Source organism: Micromesistius poutassou, assembly GCF_964030765.1.
Source record: "Micromesistius poutassou genome assembly, chromosome: 12".
NCBI lineage: Eukaryota > Metazoa > Chordata > Actinopteri > Gadiformes > Gadidae > Micromesistius > Micromesistius poutassou.
In genome coordinates this window covers 1444692-1466035 of record NC_140282.1, presented here as the reverse complement: position 1 = coordinate 1466035, position 21344 = coordinate 1444692, and the positions used below count along the sequence as shown (strand labels likewise).

At 45.3% G+C, this 21344-nt stretch overlaps 4 protein-coding genes across 4 annotated transcripts in view; all 4 read left to right on the top strand.

Moving 5' to 3' along the window:
- Positions 1–192: 192 nt before the first annotated feature.
- pdcd5 (programmed cell death 5) lies at positions 193–3349 on the top strand. Its single transcript, XM_084475740.1, has 6 exons — positions 193–378; positions 1116–1159; positions 1266–1327; positions 1752–1843; positions 2518–2589; positions 2703–3349. Exons 1-6 carry the CDS (start codon positions 313–315, stop codon positions 2748–2750), a joined length of 384 nt encoding a protein of 127 aa, XP_084331866.1. The 5' UTR covers positions 193–312; the 3' UTR covers positions 2751–3349.
- Positions 3350–3677: 328 nt separating this feature from the next.
- mvda (mevalonate (diphospho) decarboxylase a) lies at positions 3678–7554 on the top strand. Its single transcript, XM_084476302.1, has 10 exons — positions 3678–3864; positions 4037–4107; positions 4269–4383; positions 4484–4630; positions 4834–5033; positions 5194–5268; positions 5420–5638; positions 5853–5971; positions 6674–6782; positions 7211–7554. The coding sequence occupies exons 1-10, from the start codon at positions 3789–3791 to the stop codon at positions 7289–7291; spliced, it is 1212 nt and encodes a 403-aa protein (XP_084332428.1). The 5' UTR covers positions 3678–3788; the 3' UTR covers positions 7292–7554.
- Positions 7555–7781: 227 nt separating this feature from the next.
- Positions 7782–11524, top strand: cyba (cytochrome b-245, alpha polypeptide). Its single transcript, XM_084476226.1, has 6 exons — positions 7782–7920; positions 8186–8255; positions 8671–8745; positions 8854–8937; positions 9592–9673; positions 10138–11524. The coding sequence occupies exons 1-6, from the start codon at positions 7863–7865 to the stop codon at positions 10330–10332; spliced, it is 564 nt and encodes a 187-aa protein (XP_084332352.1). The 5' UTR covers positions 7782–7862; the 3' UTR covers positions 10333–11524.
- A 601-nt stretch (positions 11525–12125) lies between these two features.
- tcf25 (TCF25 ribosome quality control complex subunit) overlaps positions 12126–21344 on the top strand; it is a 15599-nt gene continuing 6380 nt past the window's right edge. Inside the window, exons 1-12 of the mRNA XM_084475862.1 lie at positions 12126–12472; positions 12738–12863; positions 12958–13029; positions 13529–13653; positions 13995–14060; positions 14259–14341; positions 15569–15699; positions 16290–16389; positions 17231–17324; positions 17697–17789; positions 19960–20065; positions 20935–21094. Of these exons, the coding sequence (XP_084331988.1) occupies positions 12263–12472; positions 12738–12863; positions 12958–13029; positions 13529–13653; positions 13995–14060; positions 14259–14341; positions 15569–15699; positions 16290–16389; positions 17231–17324; positions 17697–17789; positions 19960–20065; positions 20935–21094 (1366 nt within the window). The 5' untranslated portion in view covers positions 12126–12262. The remainder of the gene's footprint in view (positions 12473–12737; positions 12864–12957; positions 13030–13528; positions 13654–13994; positions 14061–14258; positions 14342–15568; positions 15700–16289; positions 16390–17230; positions 17325–17696; positions 17790–19959; positions 20066–20934; positions 21095–21344) is intronic.

Here is a 21344-nt window from a genome sequence, read left to right as displayed (position 1 = left end):
ATATATATATTAAAAAAAAAAGCAATTTCGAAGGACATTTGGTTGGATGATTCACAACGGCGTCAAATCCTCAAAAAAAATGCATTGCAAATGCTGCTGTTCCTCTATGGTGCCTGTGCTCCTGGCTCCGGCTCAGTAGGGGGCGGTAGTGCCCCCGAACGACTGTTACACAACCCGACCATTGTCCAGACGAAGGAAATCACTGGAAGAAAGGGGGCCTAACCCTAACTCACCCTGTGTGTATTTTCCACCTAGTTATCGCCTTCTATAACACGCATTGTTTGTTCTGCGGCGTGTAAAGTAAAACTGAACATGGCAGACGATGAATTGGAAGCCATCAGGAGGCAGAGAATGTCCGAACTGCAGGCGAAACACGGGGTAAGGAGGAGGCAACGCGACCCCATTTAGCGCGTCCTATAAAAGGAGATGCTGCCCGTGTTGTCCATGCTGTCTGTCATGCAGTGTTGTTCAGGTGTCTCGTTTTTAATACCGCATCGATCCCGTTGACTAACTTAACTGCGAGTCCTGCCCAAAACATAAAAGACAGACTCATGCTATGAAAGCATTGGACACAGACAGTCACACGCCTTCCAGCAGGGCAGCTTACAGCATAAGCCCAGAGTCATGTTAGACCCTTTCTATTGTAGACAATAATACTTGCATTAAGCCTTAGGGCCTACGTTATATGTATTCCCATCCATCCATCCATATATATGTATTCAAATCCATCCATGAAAAGGTTATGATTAGGGGTTAGGGTTAGTTGGTGTATTAATTCGTTGTCACACCTTCTATGATGCAACATTGGACATCACTGTTGAGTATTTTCCCACATTGCAAGATAGGAACCCCAGACAGTTTAGTCCAATCTTCAATATGTACTTTTATTCAATCACACCCAACTTGCTGTTGGATCGTACGTGTGTTAAGAGATACAGCAACGTATAGGCATGCCCAAGTTAAGTCAACGGTATCATTTGCATGTAACTAGTATATAATAAATAAAATGTAGAACACCTGTCTACATTCTACAGACTTTTATTAAGAATGCACTTAATAATAAAGTTAATTGGATCTACCTATATCATGACGGTCTATTTTCACCTGTTTTTTAGAGTGGTTCCAATGACCAACAAGGACAGCAGGAGGCCAAGCAGAGGTATTTGTTTTATCCCATCCAGTGAGCCATGATTGCATGTGCTGATATGCTTGATGAGGGTCTGAAAGGCTGTGTTAATGATGCTGTTGTCACCTTTCTCCTACAGGGATACAGAGATGAGGAACTCCATATTGGCCCAAGTTCTAGACCAGTCTGCCCGTGGCAGATGTAAGTGCTGACGTTTTGTTATTTTAAGTTCTGTTGGTGAACAGAACTGAGGTTCATTAGACTTAGTGTTGTGTCTGATAATCACAGAGTTATGATGTTTTTTTTTGTCTCATGTTATGTAGGAAATGATTTCCTGCAATAACTCAAAAATAGGTGTAACTATTTGTCAAATTCTTGTGTTAGTCTGAAAACATATTGGTATACATCTCAATGTGCAAATTTGTATACATTAGATATTCCCATGTTTATTATGTGTCCCTCAAAGGACTTACATAATACCTGTAATCCTCCATGAATGGATATTCTTTTGTTATATATTGTCGTGATCATAAAATCGTAAATAATATTGTGATGATACATGAGATGTGATCACATCCTTCTCGTGAAACAAAATAATAATATAATTATACTGTTGATGTTTCAGTGAGCAACCTGGCTATGGTGAAGCCTGACAAGGCCAAGGCGGTGGAGAACTACCTTATCCAAATGGCTCGTTACGGCAAGTTGGGGGGAAAGGTGAGATGACGGGTGGATCTGTTTTTTTTAAGTGCATTCCCGGTAAATTACTGGGTTAGCCTTTCAGGCACCACTAGTGATATTCACTATTCACACATGCAGCTACATTCTGGAAGATTTACGTCTTGCGCCCTTTCACACATGGCATAGCAATGCTGGAATAGACTGGCCAAGGCCCAGTCCAGCAGACGTCCGTGATGTGATGCACTGATGGAAGCCAGTCGCCATAGAACTCGCTTCACTTGGACTTGAGCAGGAAAATTGCCACTGCAGATTTCCATTATTATCGATCCTTGTTTCCGTTCAAAAATAGAGGAAAACTTTGCAGGGTAAGACTGCATGAAAGGGTTAGGTTCTTGGAACAATGCAGAGGAAACATTTATTGTATTGCCATGTGCAAATCATAGTAGTCAAAGGTGGAAAGTTCAAACTTCTGTCTGGGTTTCATAACATACTTTCATTTCCTCTTATACAAACTATTTTGGCTATTGTCATTAAAATGGTGATCATGGGTGTAATGATAGTTTTTAATTATAGCCTTCGCCCGCTCTATCTGATCCACCTGGTATCAAGATGGAGGCTCTTCAGACTACTACCAGTGACAATCTATCGTTATGTACCTCCCGGTCAACAGTCAATATGTAACTCATGATGCGTATCTCCACTCAAAACAGATTACAGAGTCGGGCTTGATTGAGATCCTCGAGAAAGTCAGTCAGCAAACGGACAAGACGACAAAGGTGACGGTAAGTACACCTGGTGTGATCCGAAACATGGTGGACAATATTAATATGCACCGACTAACCAGGACTTTCCCCGACTGTTTATAATATTTCTTATTTCTTTGTTCATATTCCAGTTCAACAGGCGAAGGGTGATGGATTCTGACGACGATGAGGATGAATGAGTTGTCCGTAGTAACCAGAAGCTCTGAAGAACATCTTGCAGGAGTACCTTTGCCTTCGTGGGACTCTGTTAATAGTTCTATAGTTCTATAGTTCACTATTTTCTCACCACTGAACCATGACCTCAGACTTCGCTGGTTGGTCATGGATTACTAAGTAAGATGAAAGAATAGATATCCTGACATTGATTTCAAAAATAGGGCCTTTGCAAACACAGGCAAGTTTACCCTTTGAGGTCTCTTGCTAGCAAATGTGCCATAGCATATGTTGTTTCCTAATTTGACCGAACATAATATTTCTTGGTAACAATTCCTGAACTTCAAATTTTGCTTATGTTCATTTTGCTGTGTTAGGCCTTTCTTTCTTTTTATTTTGTTTCTGCGCAGTTTGAGAAATGCTTAAACAAATGGTTGCTGAAGTATTTTTCGGTGATCGGATGTCAATACTGTTTATGTGTGCGTCAAGCAGTGCTCCAGTTCCATGAAACATGGATAAAGCACTTTTATACATTTGTTTCTTTCTGTTCGTGTAACACATGGTTTACATAAATAAAAAAAAAGCCTAATGCAAACGTTGTTATTGTTTAACACAGCCTACTGCTGCCGGCTATGCAGTCTATTCTATTAAAGCAGTGATACTAATGAATCTTGGTAAGCTGTCTTCATAAAAAGGGGTTTTAATATAATTCTCATATGTATACTATTATATTTAGATATAATCTCAATCGTATTCGTAAACCATTCATAAACCGAATTGGACCCGTCCTCTACCTTGCCCCATTCGCCTGACTGTGGTCTGATGGCTCTCATTGGCCCAGACAGCGACTCAAATAGGCGGCCTTGCAGTGATTGGTGCTTAGTTCAGCCGTACGTCAAACCCTAACCAATGGCGAGAGAGATTTGTAAAGCAGCTCCTGTTGTGTGCGGATGCTAAACTTGTTCGGTACTACAACGCTTCAATGAAAGGAGGACTACAGGGGCTACTTTAGATACTTGTATGTTCAGATATTAAACTATTATCGTCTGTACTAATCGTTAACCATGCCTAAGGACTCTGTCGTCAAGCCAGCAACCGTGACTTGCACTGCGCCAGTCAATATAGCTGTTGTCAAATACTGTAAGTGTCACATGTATTCTCAACATAATGACATGCAACCTTTTTTAAAGAAATTTTATTGATGCCATGCATTAATGTCACAATACATTTTAACTTAAAACTATGTGTCATGCATATAATATAACGATTATTATTGTATTCCAGGATAATAATCACTTTTTTTTGCACACAGGGGGGAAAAGAAATGAGGGCTTGATTCTACCCATCAACTCATCCCTGAGTGTCACACTTGATCAAGATCAGGTATGGAAGTCACAACTTACTGACTTTGTTCAGTTTCAGCTACCTAAACGCCTGTGGTATAGTATATAAAAAGTGTAGAATAGCAACTACAACAGTTTTGTGAAAGTGGAAATGTAGGGTTAACGCTTACGAAGATCATTCTAATCCCTCCATTCTTTCAGCTAAAAACTACAACGACAGTAGCATCATGCAGATCATTTCAGGAGGATCGTATCTGGCTCAATGGCAAAGAGGAGGACATTAACCACCCCAGACTACAGTCCTGTCTCAGAGAAAGTAAGTCTTGGTGATGGTGGATCCTTCCTTTTTGTGTGAAAACACACACAAAAAAAAAAGACCACTTGACATGACTATAATGTTGTCGTTTCCTCATCAGTTAGACGGCTTGCAAGGAAGAGGCGCAATGATGGGGACTCCGGTGTGGACGTGGGCTGCTTGTCCCATAAAGTCCACATCTGCTCGGTCAACAACTTTCCCACGGCGGCTGGCCTGGCCTCCTCTGCCGCTGGCTTCGCCTGTCTGGGTAAGAGAGAGGTTTACGCTGTAGGATGTACAATCGGTATGTTCAACACACGTAAAATGTGTTATCAGTATGACATTAAAGAGAGCGCTCACACATAACAACACGATCAATCCAGACTGCGTGGTAACTAACCCTCTTTCTTTCTCTCTCTCTCTCTCTCTCTCTCTCTCTCTCTCTCTCTCTCTCGCTCTACACTCACACAGTGTACACATTGGCACAGGTGTACGGTGTAGAGGGGGAGTTGTCCGGCATCGCGAGGCAGGGCTCTGGCAGTGCCTGTAGGAGTATGTACGGAGGATTCGTCCAGTGGATCATGGGCGAGCGAGAGGACGGCAAGGACAGTGTTGCCCAGCAAGTGGAGCCAGAGTCCCATTGGCCCGACCTCAGAGTCCTTGTACTGGTGGTACGTGTGTGTGTGTGTGTGTGTGTGTGCGTGCGTGTGCTCAAGCAGTTGCAATTGCAAAGATGTCGAACATGCTGTGTATAATAATGACACATGACAATAAAACCGATACCCCACGTAAACCCAATAAGCTGTTCACTGAACACATTACCGGTTGCAGGCCAGTGCTGAGCGCAAACCAGTGGGCAGCACCGCCGGCATGCAAACCAGCGTTGAAACCAGCAGCCTCCTTAAGGTACTACCATTGTCCCTCAAACACTAATGCTTTGGTCATTCCTCTGAAAAAAAAAAAGGTCACTTGAATCAGGATTACCCTCGATTTGGGCAAACACAGTAATTTCCCCATGTGTAGCCGGTGACCCTTCCCCATGTGTGTCTCTGTGTAGCACCGAGCCGAGGCTGTGGTCCCAGACAGGATGAAGCAGATGATCGAGGCGGTGCAGAAGAGGGACTTTGCGACCTTTGCGGAGCTGACCATGAGAGACAGTAACCAGTTCCACGCCACCTGCCTGGACACCTTCCCTCCCATCTTCTACCTCAACGCCGTGTCGCGGCACGTCATCGGTCTGGTGCATCAGTACAACCGGCACTACGGTGACGCAAGGGTGAGAATATGGTCTTTAGTATGTTAGCAGTTTGAAGTCTAATGTCAGCTTTTTGGGGGGTTTCTCTTAAATTAACTGTAGTGAACTGTTTCATGTGTGTGTGTGTGTGTGTGTGTGTGTGTGTGTGTGTGTGTGTGTGTGTGTGTGTGTGTGTGTGTGTGTGTGTGTGTGTGTGTGTGTGTGTGTGTGTGTGTGTGTGTGTGCGCTTCCCTAGGTGGCCTACACGTTCGATGCTGGCCCGAACGCGGTCATCTACACTCTGCAGCAACACGTTGCCGAGTTCCTCCAGGTGGTTCGCCTCGTCTTCCCTCCAGACAACAGCAATGGGAAAACGTGAGCAGCTAACACATCACCTAACCTTAACCTTGAAAATCTGTCTGTTATGACATCACAGGTGGGCGTGTCCACCTAGATGTGTGCTGGATAGATCGGTCTACCAGCCGCCTACCCAGTGTGGACTGTAGCAAACGTTGCTCATCTACCCGTCATACATCTAGGTGGACACGCACACCTGTGATGTTTTCGAATGATTTGAATGATTCGAATTTCACATACATGATACGTAGACATTAGAGACAATAAAGAAATGTCATGCACGTGAACTGGTCCCCGAAGAAGCTACCTAAAGCTTATGCTAGGGGGTCATGTCATAACAGCCAGATTTAATCCCACCAGGTGTGCTAATCACAGCACACCTGGTGGGATGTCATGGGACCTTTAACCTAGCTGCAGTACAAGGTCCTCCCTGATGTGTTAAAGCTTAGTTATGGATCCACGTCGACGCATCGCAAGGGGGTCCACGGACCTGTTACGTCCTTGCGGACCCTCCTTGCGTCCACCTCAAGGGCATGGTGCGCGCCTCCCGAAAATTGTAACGTTCCGTCGAGGCGACGCAGCAGCAAGGGCTGTGATTGGTCCGCAGGTGTTCTTAAAATCAGTCGACTGCGTCGAAGCGTCTGCGTGGTCATTGTGTTGCGTCGACGTGGAACCACAACTGAGCCTTCAGTGATACTGGTCTGTGCCCTTCCTCTACAGGTTTTTAACTGGTCTCCAGGTTGAACCGGTAGAGATTTCAGAGGAGCTGAAGAATGCCATAAGCCTGGAGCCGATGTCAAAGGGAATCAGCTACATTATCAGCACCAAGGTAGAGACATGCCCACATTTACATCTAGGGCATTTAACAGACGCTTTTATCCAAAGCGACTTCACAACGGTGAATACACACCGACAGCAGAGTCAATCATTGACTCATGATTGACATGATTCATCAGGAGCAGTCAGGGTTAAGCGTCTCACTCAGGGACACACCGACACTAGGAGGAGCCGGGGATCGAACTAGCAACATTCCGGGTTACGAGTCAACCTGCTCTACCTCCTTAGCTAAGCCGACCCCAACAGTACCTCAACAGTATTGGAATTGCATTACAGTGCGTGACGTGTGTTCTTGTGTCTGCGTTAACGGACTGCACTGTTTCAAAACAAGTAGTGTAAAGGGTTCCCTGTTTGCGTGTGTGTGTGTGTGTGTGTGTGTGTGTGTGTGTGTGTGTGTGTGTGTGTGTGTGTGTGTCGCAGGCGGGGCCCGGCCCTCGGGTTTTGGAGGACCCCACGCAGCACCTGCTTGGATCTGACGGGCTACCGAAGAACAACGTCTAGCTGGGAGTCGACGCCACACGCCGCTATAGCTGTAGTCACATTTAAAAGACAGGGATTTTTGGATATTTTAAGAACTTTTGTGCTTTTACTATGGATCTGAAAGAGAAAATATATGTTTAATAGCAATATGGAGATGTTGTATGATTATAACACTAGTCAGGTACAGAATTGTAAGATAAGTCATTGTTATGAATTTGTTTTGAAATTTAAAAAAAAGTTTTTAAAATAATTTTGTTGTATAATAAAAACCACATGTTATTAAGTCCTCTGCCTCGTGTGTGATGTTGTTGGATGCTTGTATTATATCTGAACACAGTTTTATTATGTAATGGACCCGTGTGAGACCAGCCATATAGACATATCTTTATGGTCCTATCTCGACAGCGATCACACTATTCGGAAATGACGCGTAGCCAAAGAAGGGGCGGCGAACTCATTCGGTCCGCCCATCCATACCTTCCTTTTGTTGTTAAATGAGAAACTTCCTCATTGCATGGCCAAACTTTCTGGTTTGGAGTGAATAGACTGCTGCTGCTTGACGCTTGACAGGGTCCGCAGTGTTTAGAAAACGATGGGGAAAATAGAATGGGCCATGTGGGCCAACGAACAAGCCCTCGCAGCAGGACTCAGTAAGTACACTTTTTGCCTTAATATTTTACATTTTATTTTATTATCAGTGAAACAGTAGTGATGGTATAGTGATCGGCAGAATCATGTCTCCATGGTCAAGTGGTCAAGACTTTAAAGCCGTTTTTCTTTTAAAGTTTTTTTTGTAATGCGAGGATAAAATTGCGAGGATTCGAAACCATATCAAATGTTTCACTTTTGAATTGACACGAGTGTGTTTGTTTCAAATGAATCAAATAGTTGTGTCTTCCTGTTTCCTTGTTTCAGTTCTCCTTACTGGTGGTATAGTGGGGGTGGCCGGAACGTTTAGAGGATGGGAGTATGCTGCCTATGCAATGTATCCTTTGATAGATAAAACTTACTAATGTTGAATGAATTAATGTTTTTTTATTTTTAAAAAAACTTGTGTGTTGCGCAGTTGGTTGTAAGGCAAGGAACAGAGCATATCCGCCTATCACCATAAGAATTGTGTAGGTTACGTTTCTTGCCCCAAAAAAAAAAGACCTAGGTTACAAGTTGAAGAACCATTTCCTATGCACTAAGATGACACTATCCTGAGATAAGCATCTAAATGACTAGAGTACCAGCTGGGGCTAGGCATTTTAGGTGTAGGAATAAAAAGGTATATAAGCTAATAATAACTTCATAATCATAATAATATGAACTAAATAATACTAACTAGATCCAGGAATATAACGTATGCATACATATGATCTACAACCAGAACGGTAATAACCTTGACAGACAGTCAGAGCTGCGGGGTTTTTTGTGTGCCTGCTGGAATACCCAAGAGGAAAGAAAAACAAAGGCACTAGTGTGGCGCGGACGTAAGTGGTGTCATCTATTTATAGTCACTATTAATTGAATATGGTACGTGAGTCGTTTAAATAATGATTCAAGGACTGGCTGATGTACGTGTACCGTTTGTCTTCCAGGGGCCAGTACTGCTTTACAGTGTGTGTGAAAGCGTTTGGGCCAGTGACAAGGAACTACTATGTCAGAGCGTTCATACATGCAGCGTGAGTGCCACTTTTGGTTTCACAGGGGTTTCCCTGTGTTTCCATTAACCTCCAGATGTGTCCTAGCTGCCACCCTAAGTGTGAATAGCTTTAGGCTTGAATGCTTTTTTTTTTTCTTTTGTCCCCCTAATGCCAGTGAAACCAATACCTTGGTTTCACCTTGGTTTCACTCGCAAGAGTCTGAATATGAATTAACATTCACTGTGTGGCTGGCTTATGATTATTATTAGCACCTCGCGTGTGGCTCAAGGGGTAGAGCTGGTTGTCTGGTTTGATCCCCTGGCTCCTCCCTAGCTAAATGTCGAGGAGTCCCTGAGCAAGAGCCCGAACCCTAAAGAGCTGATTATGGTCCCGCGTTCACGCAACACAAGGACCCCGCAGACCCCGCAGAACCTGTTTTGGTTCTGCGTTGGGTTTTAGTGAGCGGACCAATCACAGCCCTTTGCTGCTGCGTCGCCTCGACGGTAGGTTACAATTGAGTGGGAGGTGGGTGCACGTCAGGCCCTCGCGGTGGACACAAGGAGGGTGAACGTGGGACCATAATCAGCCCTTAAGGGCCGGAGCACTCAGAGTGGCCACAGGTAGATGCAGTCCATTGACCGTCTCTCTGGTCTTCTCCTCTGATCCCTCTGTCTGTCCTCCTCTCTGTTTTAGGATATGTGTGCCGGCGGGATTCATGCTCGCCACTGTCCTTGGCTGTGTGTGTCTGGGGATTGCCAGTCTTATCTACCTGGGGGTACGTGCACCTGGGTGATATTTTACTTCTCATATCGGGAAATGGAATGGGTCAACTGTTGTGTGTGTCAGCTGTTTCGTAAGACCGGGCATGAAGTAAATAGACCAACGAGGAAATGGTAACGAGGAAATGGTAACGAGGCCTTTGTAATCTTCCAGTGGAAATTGTTGAGACATTGGGCGGGTGTTGGGAAACTCAACTGACACGGGTGTGAGAGTCTATTGTACTATTGTTGGATTATAAACCAACCAAAAAGCTAATTTGGAAAGTAATTAAATTTCTCATGGTTTCAGAAAGGGTTTGGGATTACGGTGGTATAATTCGTATTCAATGTGAGGTTAATTTAATCATTATCTCCTGAATGACTCGGTCTCTCTCACTGAATGACTGTAATCCTAGTCATTCGGTGAGGCCAGCCAACACGAGCACTAACCTGTGAGCCGCGCGTTCTGTTCTCACGCCAGGCTGCCGTACGAGGGGAGAAATGGGAGCCCATCCTTCCCCGGACGGAGACCCGGAAGGCGGTCGGGGAAAGCATCAAGCAGCCCCCTCAGAACCCCCCTCCGAGACCCCCCGCGGAGATGCGCAGGAAACGGGCGGAGGACCTGGAGGGAGCGGCCTACGATAACCCCATCAGCGTGACCACCAACGAGGAATGAAAAGCTTTCCAACCGTCCCTTTCTCCGGGGGGGTAGTTGCTTTAATGAGGGAATGTGTTGAGATGAGTCTGAGGAATATTTACCCTTCAACTATTTTCCTACTCTTGTACAGTTGAGATCATTTTATAGTTCAGTTATATTTTATTATATTTTATATTTCCGGGAGCTAGAAGAGCAAAACGTGGTTACAAACCCCACAGGAATACGTATTTGTAAAGAGGGTTTACACGAGGGATGTATCTACGTGGATAGGGATAGGACCTTATCTTAAAGGTAGATCAGATCAGGTGAACTGAATGTTACTGCCTGCTGCTTCGTTATTTGCTGCCTTTTAGGGTTAATTGGGTAAGACGAGACATGGGGAAATGATGTCTTTCGCACCAGCTGTGGTCATTTGAATGAAGCGCTTCAAGGGTTAAGTTTGATCGTTTTCAATCGCATTTTCTGGGGATTTTACTGTGCACAATAATACAGAACAGCATATATTCTCAATCATGTATTTAGTTTAAATAAACTGGTATAATGTACGTATATATCCTCCATACCTTACAATTATTACTATCTATAATTGTGTATTGATAGTCATTATGCTAAAGAGTACTTCAGTTCTAAATAAATTAACTGTAGAGAAATCCAACGGTACATTTAATCTTCTACTTTCAAGTCCAGCTTAATAAAGTTCCCCTCTTATTGCTTAGCCCTGGCACATGCACTATTAAATAACGTCTCACATAAGGGTGTTTGGTGAGACATATTGTCACTGTGAATTATGCCACAAATTAAAGATGTAATAATGCATATAATTGACAAAAATTGTGAATTACTGGAAAGTTGTAATACTTGTTATCCCGATTATAAACATGATACACTAGTGTGGTTGTTATACGTGTTGATCTCAAGAATGGACTGATGAAATCTTGACCTTTGAAAATATCCTGTTGCTTCCTGTAGAACTTTCTCACAATTTCCTCATATACGCTCTTTACATTTTCTGCACTAAAGGCTGGCGTATACACAATTATACAAGTAATTTAAGAAGGAGATGCCTGTTAACTGTTGTAGTTTCGATGCCTCTAATTGCCAGAAATCGTTCTCTTGGGTCTCTATGGTATATTTTTATTATATTTTAAGATGGTACATTTTTCACTTAATTATATGTTGAGCTGTATGTTATATTGTTAAATGTTGTATATCCATCAATCTATCTCTAATCTTTCTGTCTAAAAGAACATTTATATGACAGTTTTCAGTCATGTTTACATTATAGGACGTGCAGCATGTTGTGCCAGCAGTACCCGTGTTATACCCTTTGAGGGCGCTGTTCCTCAACGAACCAAGTGATCGACAAACAAACTAAAACATGATCCGTAGAAGAAGCGCTCTGCACCAATCAGAATCGCTTATGTTATGTCAACATTCAGGCGCAGCCGCACGTCGTCAAGCTGCAGACACCGGCCGCGCTGGATCCACCGCCTCCCCGTCAAAATAAAAGCCTCAAATGACCCTATCGCTTTTAATTATTTTTTGTGCTTGAACTTCTGAGTTACACCACCAAACCGTAGAAAACAAGAACCCCAAAGGTGTCACACATTGTTGTAAGCCCATGCGATATTCCATTTTAAATCCCCCCAAAATGCAAAATTCGCGATACACAAACGATACACACAATGTGTTCACCGTCTATAGAAAGGTGACAGGTCGGGCTTTAGTGGCGTGAGGTTGTCGAGCGATCCGGTCCCACGTTTCCCCGGATGAGCGGTGCTCACTGCGGGGGACTTGACGTCGACGGCGGCCACTAATCCGCTGACTGTGCTGCTGGGTACGTACGTACTGCCTGCTAGCAGCTCCCCACACCCAGCCAACAAGTAGCCGAGCCCTTAAGCCCTATGTCCGGGCAAGAAGAAGGAGGAGGAGAAGAAGAAGAAGCATAATGTCGAGCCGGGCTCTGCGGAGGCTCAAGGGGAAGCAGCGGGGCCAGGAGGCCCTGGACCTGGGGGACCTGGGGGACGAGCTGGGCCAGGCTGCCGAGGATGAAGAAGAAGAACCACTGGAGGATGTGGGTCCCCCGTCCAAAAATAGTGTCAACCGCAAGGCAAAGAAGAACAAGACTCAGAAGAATCTGAGTAACATCTATGAGTTGGTAAGGTTTCTATTTGTCGAGATGCGTGGACGTGTCGGCCTGTCAGCTGGACAGTAGTACGCGGTGGTTCTGTCTCTGATGGCTACTGTTGTTAGCTCCAAAACAACGCTACTGCCCCTGGTGTTTGTCATTGAATCACCAACTTCAGAAATCGACACATGTGTGCGTCATTGGATTCGCAATGTTTGCGTTGTTCAGAATGATCACCCGGGTCTTATACCTTCCACTGTCCGATAAACGTGTGTTTGAAACACTCACCTGACAGATATGTGACGCGGAGAAGTCCTCGCTGGAGGACGACGCTGAGAAAGCAGAGGACACCGACGACACGCACGACGACAAAGACACTGAGCGCGTTGATGATCAGCTGCAGGACCAAAACTCTGCCAACGTAAGTGTCGACAAGGCGGGGTCTCCCGGGCAGCCTGTCTAAACTTTACGGTGATGTTGATGTTGATGATGATAACATGCTCTGTCTTCACCAGTCTCTGAGTGGGGCCAGGGTGAAAAAGAAGAAAAAGAAGAAAAATAAAAAGGGTGCACCGGCAGGTACACAGGTAAGAGTTCAAATTCCCTTTTTTTTTTTTCTTCATCCAACGGAAAAATGTCAAGATGTTATTTATTAGTTTGATACTCTTGGCTGTAAAACAATCTATATTTCCTGTTGTATCAATATCAGTGTTGCCTTTCTAGAAACGTGTGTATAATTATACTCCATGGATTACTTGGACAGGGTTGCCAACTGTCACGCATCTTGGCGTGACACTCACGCTGTCAGAAACAATCTCACACTCTCACGCACACGCAACAAATGTCACGCCAAAACAACCCCCCCCGTTAACAATCCTGCTTGTCCGCAACCCCATACCACCCCCCCCCCCTGTCAACAACTCTGCCTGCCCGCAACCCAATATCCACGGACCCTGTTATGTTAATGTAATAATGTTATTATTACATTATGTTATTACATAGCATTATATTATTGAGATTTTAAATTTGGCAACCCTGCGTGGAAACTACAACTGCTGCGATTGTCTTTGCTCTGTTTTTTTAAAGGAGGACGTGGCAGACGATGACATCGACGCCCTGCTGAAGACCATAGAGGACACCAACGGCCTCACGCTGCAGAGCGAGCATTCAGGAGGCTCCGACGGGCGGTCCCCCATATACGTAGAGCACAGGTAAGGAGGACACGTCGCACAGACATCGGCTGGACATGTGTAACGCCAACTAGCCTGGGCTAGCTGGCGGTAGTACGTTGGTAAATCCTCACACCCCCCTAGCCTTAAGAACGCTTCTAGCCGCTGAGTTAGAAGCCTGGGCTTTTAGCTCGGTGGTTAGAGCGTTCCACTCCCATGCCGGTAGTGTTGTTGTAGTTCGAGAGGTGGCAGGTTTCGAGACCCGCGAGCGGTCGAACTGGCCTCTGCTACACGTGTTCTAAGGTCTAACTCCCGCCTTATCCGATAATGAAAGACTAGTACTATTTCTGTGTATTATAAAAATGTGTGTTTTCTTTCATCAGGAATCTGAATCCAGAAACTGAGCTGAAGAGATACTTTGGAGCGCGAGCCGTTCTTGGAGACCAGCGGTATTCGCTTCTTTCTTTAATGAGTGTTCTCTTTGAAGAGGCTGGTGTGTGTGTGTGTGTGTGTGTGTGTGTGTGTGTGTGTGTGTGTGTGTGTGTGTGTGTGTGTGTGTGTGTGTGTGTGTGTGTGTGTGTGTGTGTGTGTGTGTGTGTGTGTGTGTGTGTGTGTGCGCGCGCTTATTGATCGGCGGTGTATTGCAGGCCTCGGCAGAGACAGAGGCAGTACCACCGCACCACCTGGATGACGGTTCCTAAAGACACCTGGCCTCGCTTCAGTCGCCCAGGTAAGCCCTGCTCACCTTGTAGTCACACAGCCCCTTATGATGGCCTGTGAGTGGTTGATGGCATATTGCTGCAAGGAAAGTTCAGAGAGCTGCAGCTGAATCTAAACGAGACTAATAGATTTCCTATTGCACACAAAAACAAGCCAATGCTGTGTTGGTAAAAAAATCACGGTGGCATATGACATATTAAATATCTGCTCTTCTTTCATTGCTAATTTTGATGATGGTTATGGAGACGAGACGAATTTATTAAAAGAGCACTTCTCAAAATGCAAATAAATTCTATGGAATTCTGTGGAAGTCTAGTGCGAGTCTAGGGAGATAGTCTAGGGTTGTGCAACCGGTAATGTTACACTGCCACATTGATCAAGTTCTGCACTTTGATGCAAACTCAAAGACGCTTTTGATGCTTGATTCTGCTTAAGATCAGTGTTGACTGTACAGACGGTGGTTAAATGATAACATAACCCGCAGCAATATGGAACATTTTTGAAAGATGCCCTTTTTCTAACCCTATCTCATTTAGATACTTTTCCAATAATTGCTGCTTATTATCTACTTAGGCCAACATTCCAGCTGAATGTTGAATAATGTCCTCCACGTCAATTGGCTGAGAGGTCAACAGGAGTAGTGAACATTCATAAGACATGCTTGTTCATGATTAGGGGACAGAATAACGTAGTTGTGCATGCATCGGAAGTCACTATGCGTCACTTTTGATCTAGTTATTACTAATGTTACAGCAGTGGTTATTTGAGCCATCGTTTTGTTGCATAATTAACCAAAGTAAAAGTAAGACTTTGTAGCCCATCTGTCCCTGAATGCTGTGTATGTTTTGATGTTGTAAGATTGATCCCTTATTATGCTTATGGTGGTCATATTACATTTCAGGCTTTGACCAATGGGAAGAATATATATATGATAAAATTGCTTGGTTTCATGATGATTTATCACATAGGGATATGTTAATATGCAGAAGGAAAGAGATTTCATGCCAACACCTATAACATAACACAATAACATTCAGTGAAAGTATTAGATCGGGTTGTGTTAATGTGTTGCTTGATTCTATCCACTGTATACTAATAATTGTTTGCATTACATCCCTCAGGAACCTAAATATCTTATTTAATTTCACTTGCGGACTTGTGGAGAAATGAAAGAAATCATTTTTCCTGTATTTGACCGTTTACTACATTAGTTTGATTTCATGTGATCGGTCTGCAGGAATTTCCATGTCCCTGGTCCAATCAAAGGACGGCCTTCATCACTTTACCTTCGAGCACAGCCGAGACTACCAGCAAGTACAGTTCAAGTTCATGGATGCTGTCGACTCGATGAATAACAACAACATTTTGGTAAGAATTTCACAACTCAAATATCTTCGAATATACTAGAAAGTATATTTTATATGCTGAAAAAATATGTTTGTAAAAAAAATCAAATAATTAATTTTAGTTTTGGGATATATATGTTATTATTTTATTTTTGGGCTAAACCTAATCCATTACATACCGTGTATATATATATATATATTTATATATTGTCCAATGTGTAAAGGATTGTGTTGAGGTTTATACAAGAGTGTTGACACACTACCAAACAAGGATGAATAATAATAATAATGCTTTCTCAATTACTATGTCAGACTTCCTTTTCTCCTATGTAATAAATGGGCAACCACTATTTATACATCATATACGCTGTTTAACGCCAATTCAAATCCCTGTAAAAGGGGTGTCAATCTCAATGAGATAAGCTGATACCAAATTTAGGAGGCAGGATTTAGGAAAGGCTAGGGAACTTGGCTACAAGCGTAAAGCTTCTGGTTTCGCCAGAAGCTTTTACGCCGAATATCTGAATTCACTGCATCTGCTAAATAGTGAACCGTTTTTAGCATCTGTTAAGCATAGTAAATGCTTAGTCTCTGTCTCCCTGCTCTCTCCAGACCCTGCTGCTCACTAACCCCTATCACATCGACTCACTGCTGCAGCTGTCGGACGTGTGTCGAATACACGAGGATCCAGAAATGGCCAGGGAACTTATCGGTGAGGCTCTTGTGTGTAGGGCAATTTGTGTTTCTTTAGAATAGTGTCTAAAATGAACAAAGCCATCCAATAGTGTCCTAAATAGAATGGACTAGTCCATCGGAAGGCGCAGTTTGGCATAGTGTGTGGGAATTCCGTGGGGGCTAGCTCGCTAGTCAGTCAGTCACCCTTTCAAGGATTAAATCAAAGGCATGAATACAAAGTCAAAGACCACAAAAAGACAAACGATTGATTGAGCTGCGTAAATACTATTCAATAATCATTGGAACTATTCAACAATTCTTCAAAGATCTTACTGTGTAAAAAAAAAAACCCTTTCATTTACAGATTTTAATCACATCAAAGCTCAAAGCGATGATTCCCAAACATGTGACTTGGCTTTCCACTCTCCAACTTAACTAAATACGATAATTAGTCGCTTCACTTCCACTGCTTATCTGATAGACTTTCCTTCATCAAGAGTCAGTTTAGGACATCGTGGCCATGAGGCGTTGTTTACCCTCTCCACAGGGGTATTAGGGTTGAAAGGGCTGAAATGCCTGACGTAGATGGACATTTTAGATGTGAAAGATGAATGTCCCCTCTAGCATGCCCACTAGGGTCATTTGATTATCATTCTTATGTCAGTGGCTTTCAGATTCAACTGATCGCATTACGCTGACATAATTTGACATGAAAATATAATAAAAACGACCCAAGCTACACATTTTTGGAAGTACTCCAAGTACTCCCTGCAATCCCTTCAATACACCCCTAGGGGAAGTAGTACCCCCTTTTGAGGAACCCTGGCCTACCCGGGTAGCGGTCTCACGTGTTCCGCTGTGTGTTGGTTCCCTTGCAGAGAGAGCCTTGTACAGCTTTGAATGTTCCTTCCACCCGTTGTTCAGCCTGACCTCAGGGACCTGCAGGCTCGACTTCCTCAGGCCGGAGAACCGGTACGTTCAGACTCACTCCGCCTCACTCTGTCTCACTATGTCTCACTCTGTCTCATCTGCCTCACTCTGCCTCACTACTATGTCTCACTCTGTCTCATCTGCCTCACTCTGCCTCACTATGTCTCACTCCGACTCACTCCGCCTCACCCCGCCTCACTATGTCTCACTCCACCTCACTCTGTCTCACTATGTCTCACTCCACCTCACTCTGTCTCACCCCGCCTCACTATGTCTCACTCCACCTCACTCTCTCACCCCGCCTCACTATGTCTCACTCCGCCTCACCCCGTGTCACCCCGCCTCACTCTGTTGGTTGTTTCTCTGAAGAGATGTACATGTCTTTCTTATGTAATGTTGCCTGTGTGTTGACAGGGCGTTCTACTTGGCTCTTTATAAGCACATGATGTTCTTGGAGAACCGGGGGTGCCCGCGGACCGCGCTGGAGTACTGCAAGCTCATCCTGAGGTAAGCGGCTCGCGGTCAAGCCCCCGCGTTCTGAGGTGAGCGAGGGCCCGGGGGTGAACAACCTTCCAAAATAAAAGTCACACCAGCAATGAAGGATGTGGGGCCTGTGGACCTCAGTCACGATGCCTCGTTCTCCACCGACAGCACCAGCTCAACTCGCCACCGACTTAGCGTGGCACGACTTTGTTTGGTTCCAGGCACACGTCGTGCTTCCATCTGGAATAAAGTGCCTCTTCAACGTGGGCGGGTCGTCATGGCACGCATGCGTGCGACACTGCAGTGACGTACTTATCCACGCGTGTTGCGTCGCGACACATCAACAGACAGGGCTACGCACAGGAGCGACTCCACCTCTGTCACGGCCCACGGCGTGTTCTTGCGCGCCGATCCTGCCGTGTTCAATGATCAATCACTATTGTTGACTGAACGCTGATGCTAGTAGTGTTTAAAGACGCCGGGCGTCGGGCTCGGACGTCACGCTCATCGTTATTCGTCCAGTGGCGTCGCTCTCTGGCCAATCAGTGGCCGGCAGCCTGTTTACGTCACACAACAGTACCAGATCAGCTCTCTTGGAACCTCGACGGAGGTGAGACTAAAAAAAAAGTACCAGGTACCAGATGTTGGTGATCGAAACGCAAGAAAATGCGGGCTAAGTCGAGGCGAGTTGAGCTGGTACTGTCGGTGGAAAAGGGTCAATATAGAGGTCAACAAGAGCCTGTGGACGAAGACCAACAACCTACCAAAATAAAAGTCACACCATGAAAGGATGAGGGCCTTCGTTGTTCTCACATTCAGAGGACCCGTGGACGAAGATGAACAACCTACCAAAATAAAAGTCATACAATCAATAAAGGATGTGAAAGAAAGGGCCCTTATGTTGCGGCGAGTATTTTTACCCGCTGAATAGCCACCAAAACGCCTTGATCTTTATGACACAGATACAATCACACTGCGGTTGTATATGCGGTAGTAAACAAGCTGGTTTTTCTAATGCTAATGACTATACAATTAAAAGTGACATTTTATAGCCTGCAAAAATCCCCTGTTTATATATATATTTACAGAGTGAACATTGTCGCTTTCAAAGATAAAAATATCATGTTGTATATAAACCCTTGTATAATGCTTCCACACAAACGCAATGCTCAGTCCATCTGTAACCAGCCCCAAGACGTTGTTCTCTCCTGTATATGGACAAACCCCCAGTCATGGCAACGTATGTAGTCCAAGTGGCAGCTGTATCATAAAACCGTCATTGAATGCGACAAACGCAGCACTGATATAGGTCAGCACACAAGCCAGAAGCGGCCCATCAAAGGGCTGTAATGTCATCAGAGATCGTAAAAAGCCCGGTCTCGTGGCCCTAATTGGGGCCATGCACGTCATCCTATATGTAAGGCTCACGGCGTACCTATCTTAAGCCGCGATCACGCTGTGTACATGATCTGCTGTGCGTACCATGCACTGACTTCCTCACCCAGTGACAGCAGCGGGGTTCTGGCGCTCTCGCTAAGCAAGACCGCTGTCACTTTACGGAGCGGATCTGTGTAAGTCCCAGAGGAGAAGGCAGGACACCCTCCAAAAAATATAAGTTTGAACCATTTGGTATTCGCTTGTTTTTGACGTCGTCACAAAGTGCGATATCAATAAATGGTGAATGGACTGCATTTACGCAGAGCTCTTCTAACCAGAGGCCGCCCAAAGCGCTTTACAATCCTGCCTAACATTCACCAATTCATGCACACATTCGCACACCGATGTCAACCAGCAGCTCGTCGGGAGCAGTCAGGGTGAGGGCGTCTCGCTCGGGGACACCTCCACACTCAGCTAGCAGGGTCCGGGGATCGAACCAGCGACCTTCCGGTTATCCGCCAAACCTCCTGAGCCACATGCCGCCCCACACAACAATACAACTTATTATTAGAAGTCTGCAATCCCCGGCGACATTATAATAAGCATACCAGATGACCCAGCAAGTGGTCCCGGCTCAGAGGTCAAGGCTGGGGGGGGGGGGTCGCTGCTCAGGATGACGTCATGGCTGGATGCGGTCACATGATCATATTTGATTGCTGTTGGACCCACGTTCTTGTGTGTCTGCTCATTGGTCAAACGTGTTCGCCTGAACCTCGGCTCGCTCCTCTTTTCGTTCCTGTGTTCCCCCCCGACCCAGCCTGGATCCAGAGTCGGACCCCTTCTGCATGCTGCTGCTCATCGACTTTCTGGCACTGCGCTCCAGGGAATACCATTCCATAATCCGATTGTATCAGGACTGGGAGGTGAGTTTTGTTGTTGTTGTTGTTGTTATTGTTGTCTTTCCTGCTTTGTTTGTTTTGCACATGGTGGCAACCCGGCACGGCGCGTGACCCGCCTCCTTCCGATCAGCACACCGACTGACTTAAGTCACCGGAGCTGACTTAAGCCAAAGCAGAACTTTAACTCACGGCAAACATAAAGTACTCCAAAAGAACCAAAAACCTGGGAGGAGTTGGGGGGGGTTATCCTGTCACCCAGGAGGACCGGTCTCTCCGCACACAAACCACACCCTGAACGAGTGGGGGCAGCAGGGCCATTTAAGCCCTGCTGCTCCACCTGCTCCTCAGGTGCTCCGCATCTCATTAATTGGCACCGGCACTAATGGCCTCACTGGCGCCATCTGGTGGGAATGGGAGGTAGACGGCCTCTACCACCTGCCGGGCTGGAGCCACGTTGCCAAAACATATACATCTACGTGTGGGATTGTGGGATGAATGTATGCATGTAATCGCCATGGACAATACTCATTTTCTTTTGACAATACTAATTCAAATTGGTCGTGAAATGTTTGCCTGTAAAGCTACTATTATGGGTGTCAATCATGGCACTCCTCACCCTCCCTAGAAGGATGGATTCCCCACTCTAGGCTCCTTGTCGAGGAGCAGGAACAAATGCCTTGGCTATATTTGTTTGTGTTCATGTGTATGGTTTAGCAGCTAAGAAACAGTAGCAGTACAATTCAAAAACCCTTGTGTGTGTGTGTGTGTGTGTGTGTGTGTGTGTGTGTGTGTGTGTGTGTGTGTGTGTGTGTGTGTGTGTGTGTGTGTGTGTGTGTGTGTGTGTGTGTGTGTGTGTGTGTGTGTGTGTGCGCGCGCGTGTGTCCGCGTCGCAGGAGCACAGGAACCTGTCCCAGCTGCCCAACTTTGCGTTCTCCGTGGCGCTGTGTCACTTCCACCTCAGCCAGGAGGAAGAGACGAAGGAGGAGGAGAGGGAGAAGCACCGGCAGAGCGCTGACCGCCTGCTGCAGCACGCCCTCATCATGTTCCCTGGACGTGCGTTCACACACACACACACACACACACACACACACACACACACACACACACACACACACACACACACACACACACACACACACACACTATAGCTACCCTGGAAATCAGAGTTCTCGCGAGAGCACAATTTGAATTTTCTCAGCGCCACTCTGGGAACGAGCAATAAACTCACTCTCCGATTCCCCTGGCCCAGAACATTAACCAATCACATCGGTGTATCTGATATAGGCGGGGCAAAAGCGTTGCC

Bases quoted from the DNA above. Each gene is read 5' to 3' on its own strand.
- pdcd5 (XM_084475740.1), top strand. From the start codon at position 313: ATGGCAGACGATGAATTGGAAGCCATCAGGAGGCAGAGAATGTCCGAA. The intron at 1,328-1,751 runs GTAAGTGCTGAC...TTGATGTTTCAG, and splicing joins CCAGTCTGCCCGTGGCAGAT to TGAGCAACCTGGCTATGGTG. The intron at 2,590-2,702 runs GTAAGTACACCT...TTCATATTCCAG, and splicing joins ACAAGACGACAAAGGTGACG to TTCAACAGGCGAAGGGTGAT.
- mvda (XM_084476302.1), top strand. From the start codon at position 3,789: ATGCCTAAGGACTCTGTCGTCAAGCCAGCAACCGTGACTTGCACTGCG. The intron at 3,865-4,036 runs GTAAGTGTCACA...TTTTGCACACAG, and splicing joins TATAGCTGTTGTCAAATACT to GGGGGAAAAGAAATGAGGGC. The intron at 5,972-6,673 runs GTGAGCAGCTAA...CTTCCTCTACAG, and splicing joins GACAACAGCAATGGGAAAAC to GTTTTTAACTGGTCTCCAGG.
- cyba (XM_084476226.1), top strand. From the start codon at position 7,863: ATGGGGAAAATAGAATGGGCCATGTGGGCCAACGAACAAGCCCTCGCA. The intron at 8,746-8,853 runs GTAAGTGGTGTC...TTTGTCTTCCAG, and splicing joins GGCACTAGTGTGGCGCGGAC to GGGCCAGTACTGCTTTACAG. The intron at 8,938-9,591 runs GTGAGTGCCACT...TCTCTGTTTTAG, and splicing joins AGAGCGTTCATACATGCAGC to GATATGTGTGCCGGCGGGAT.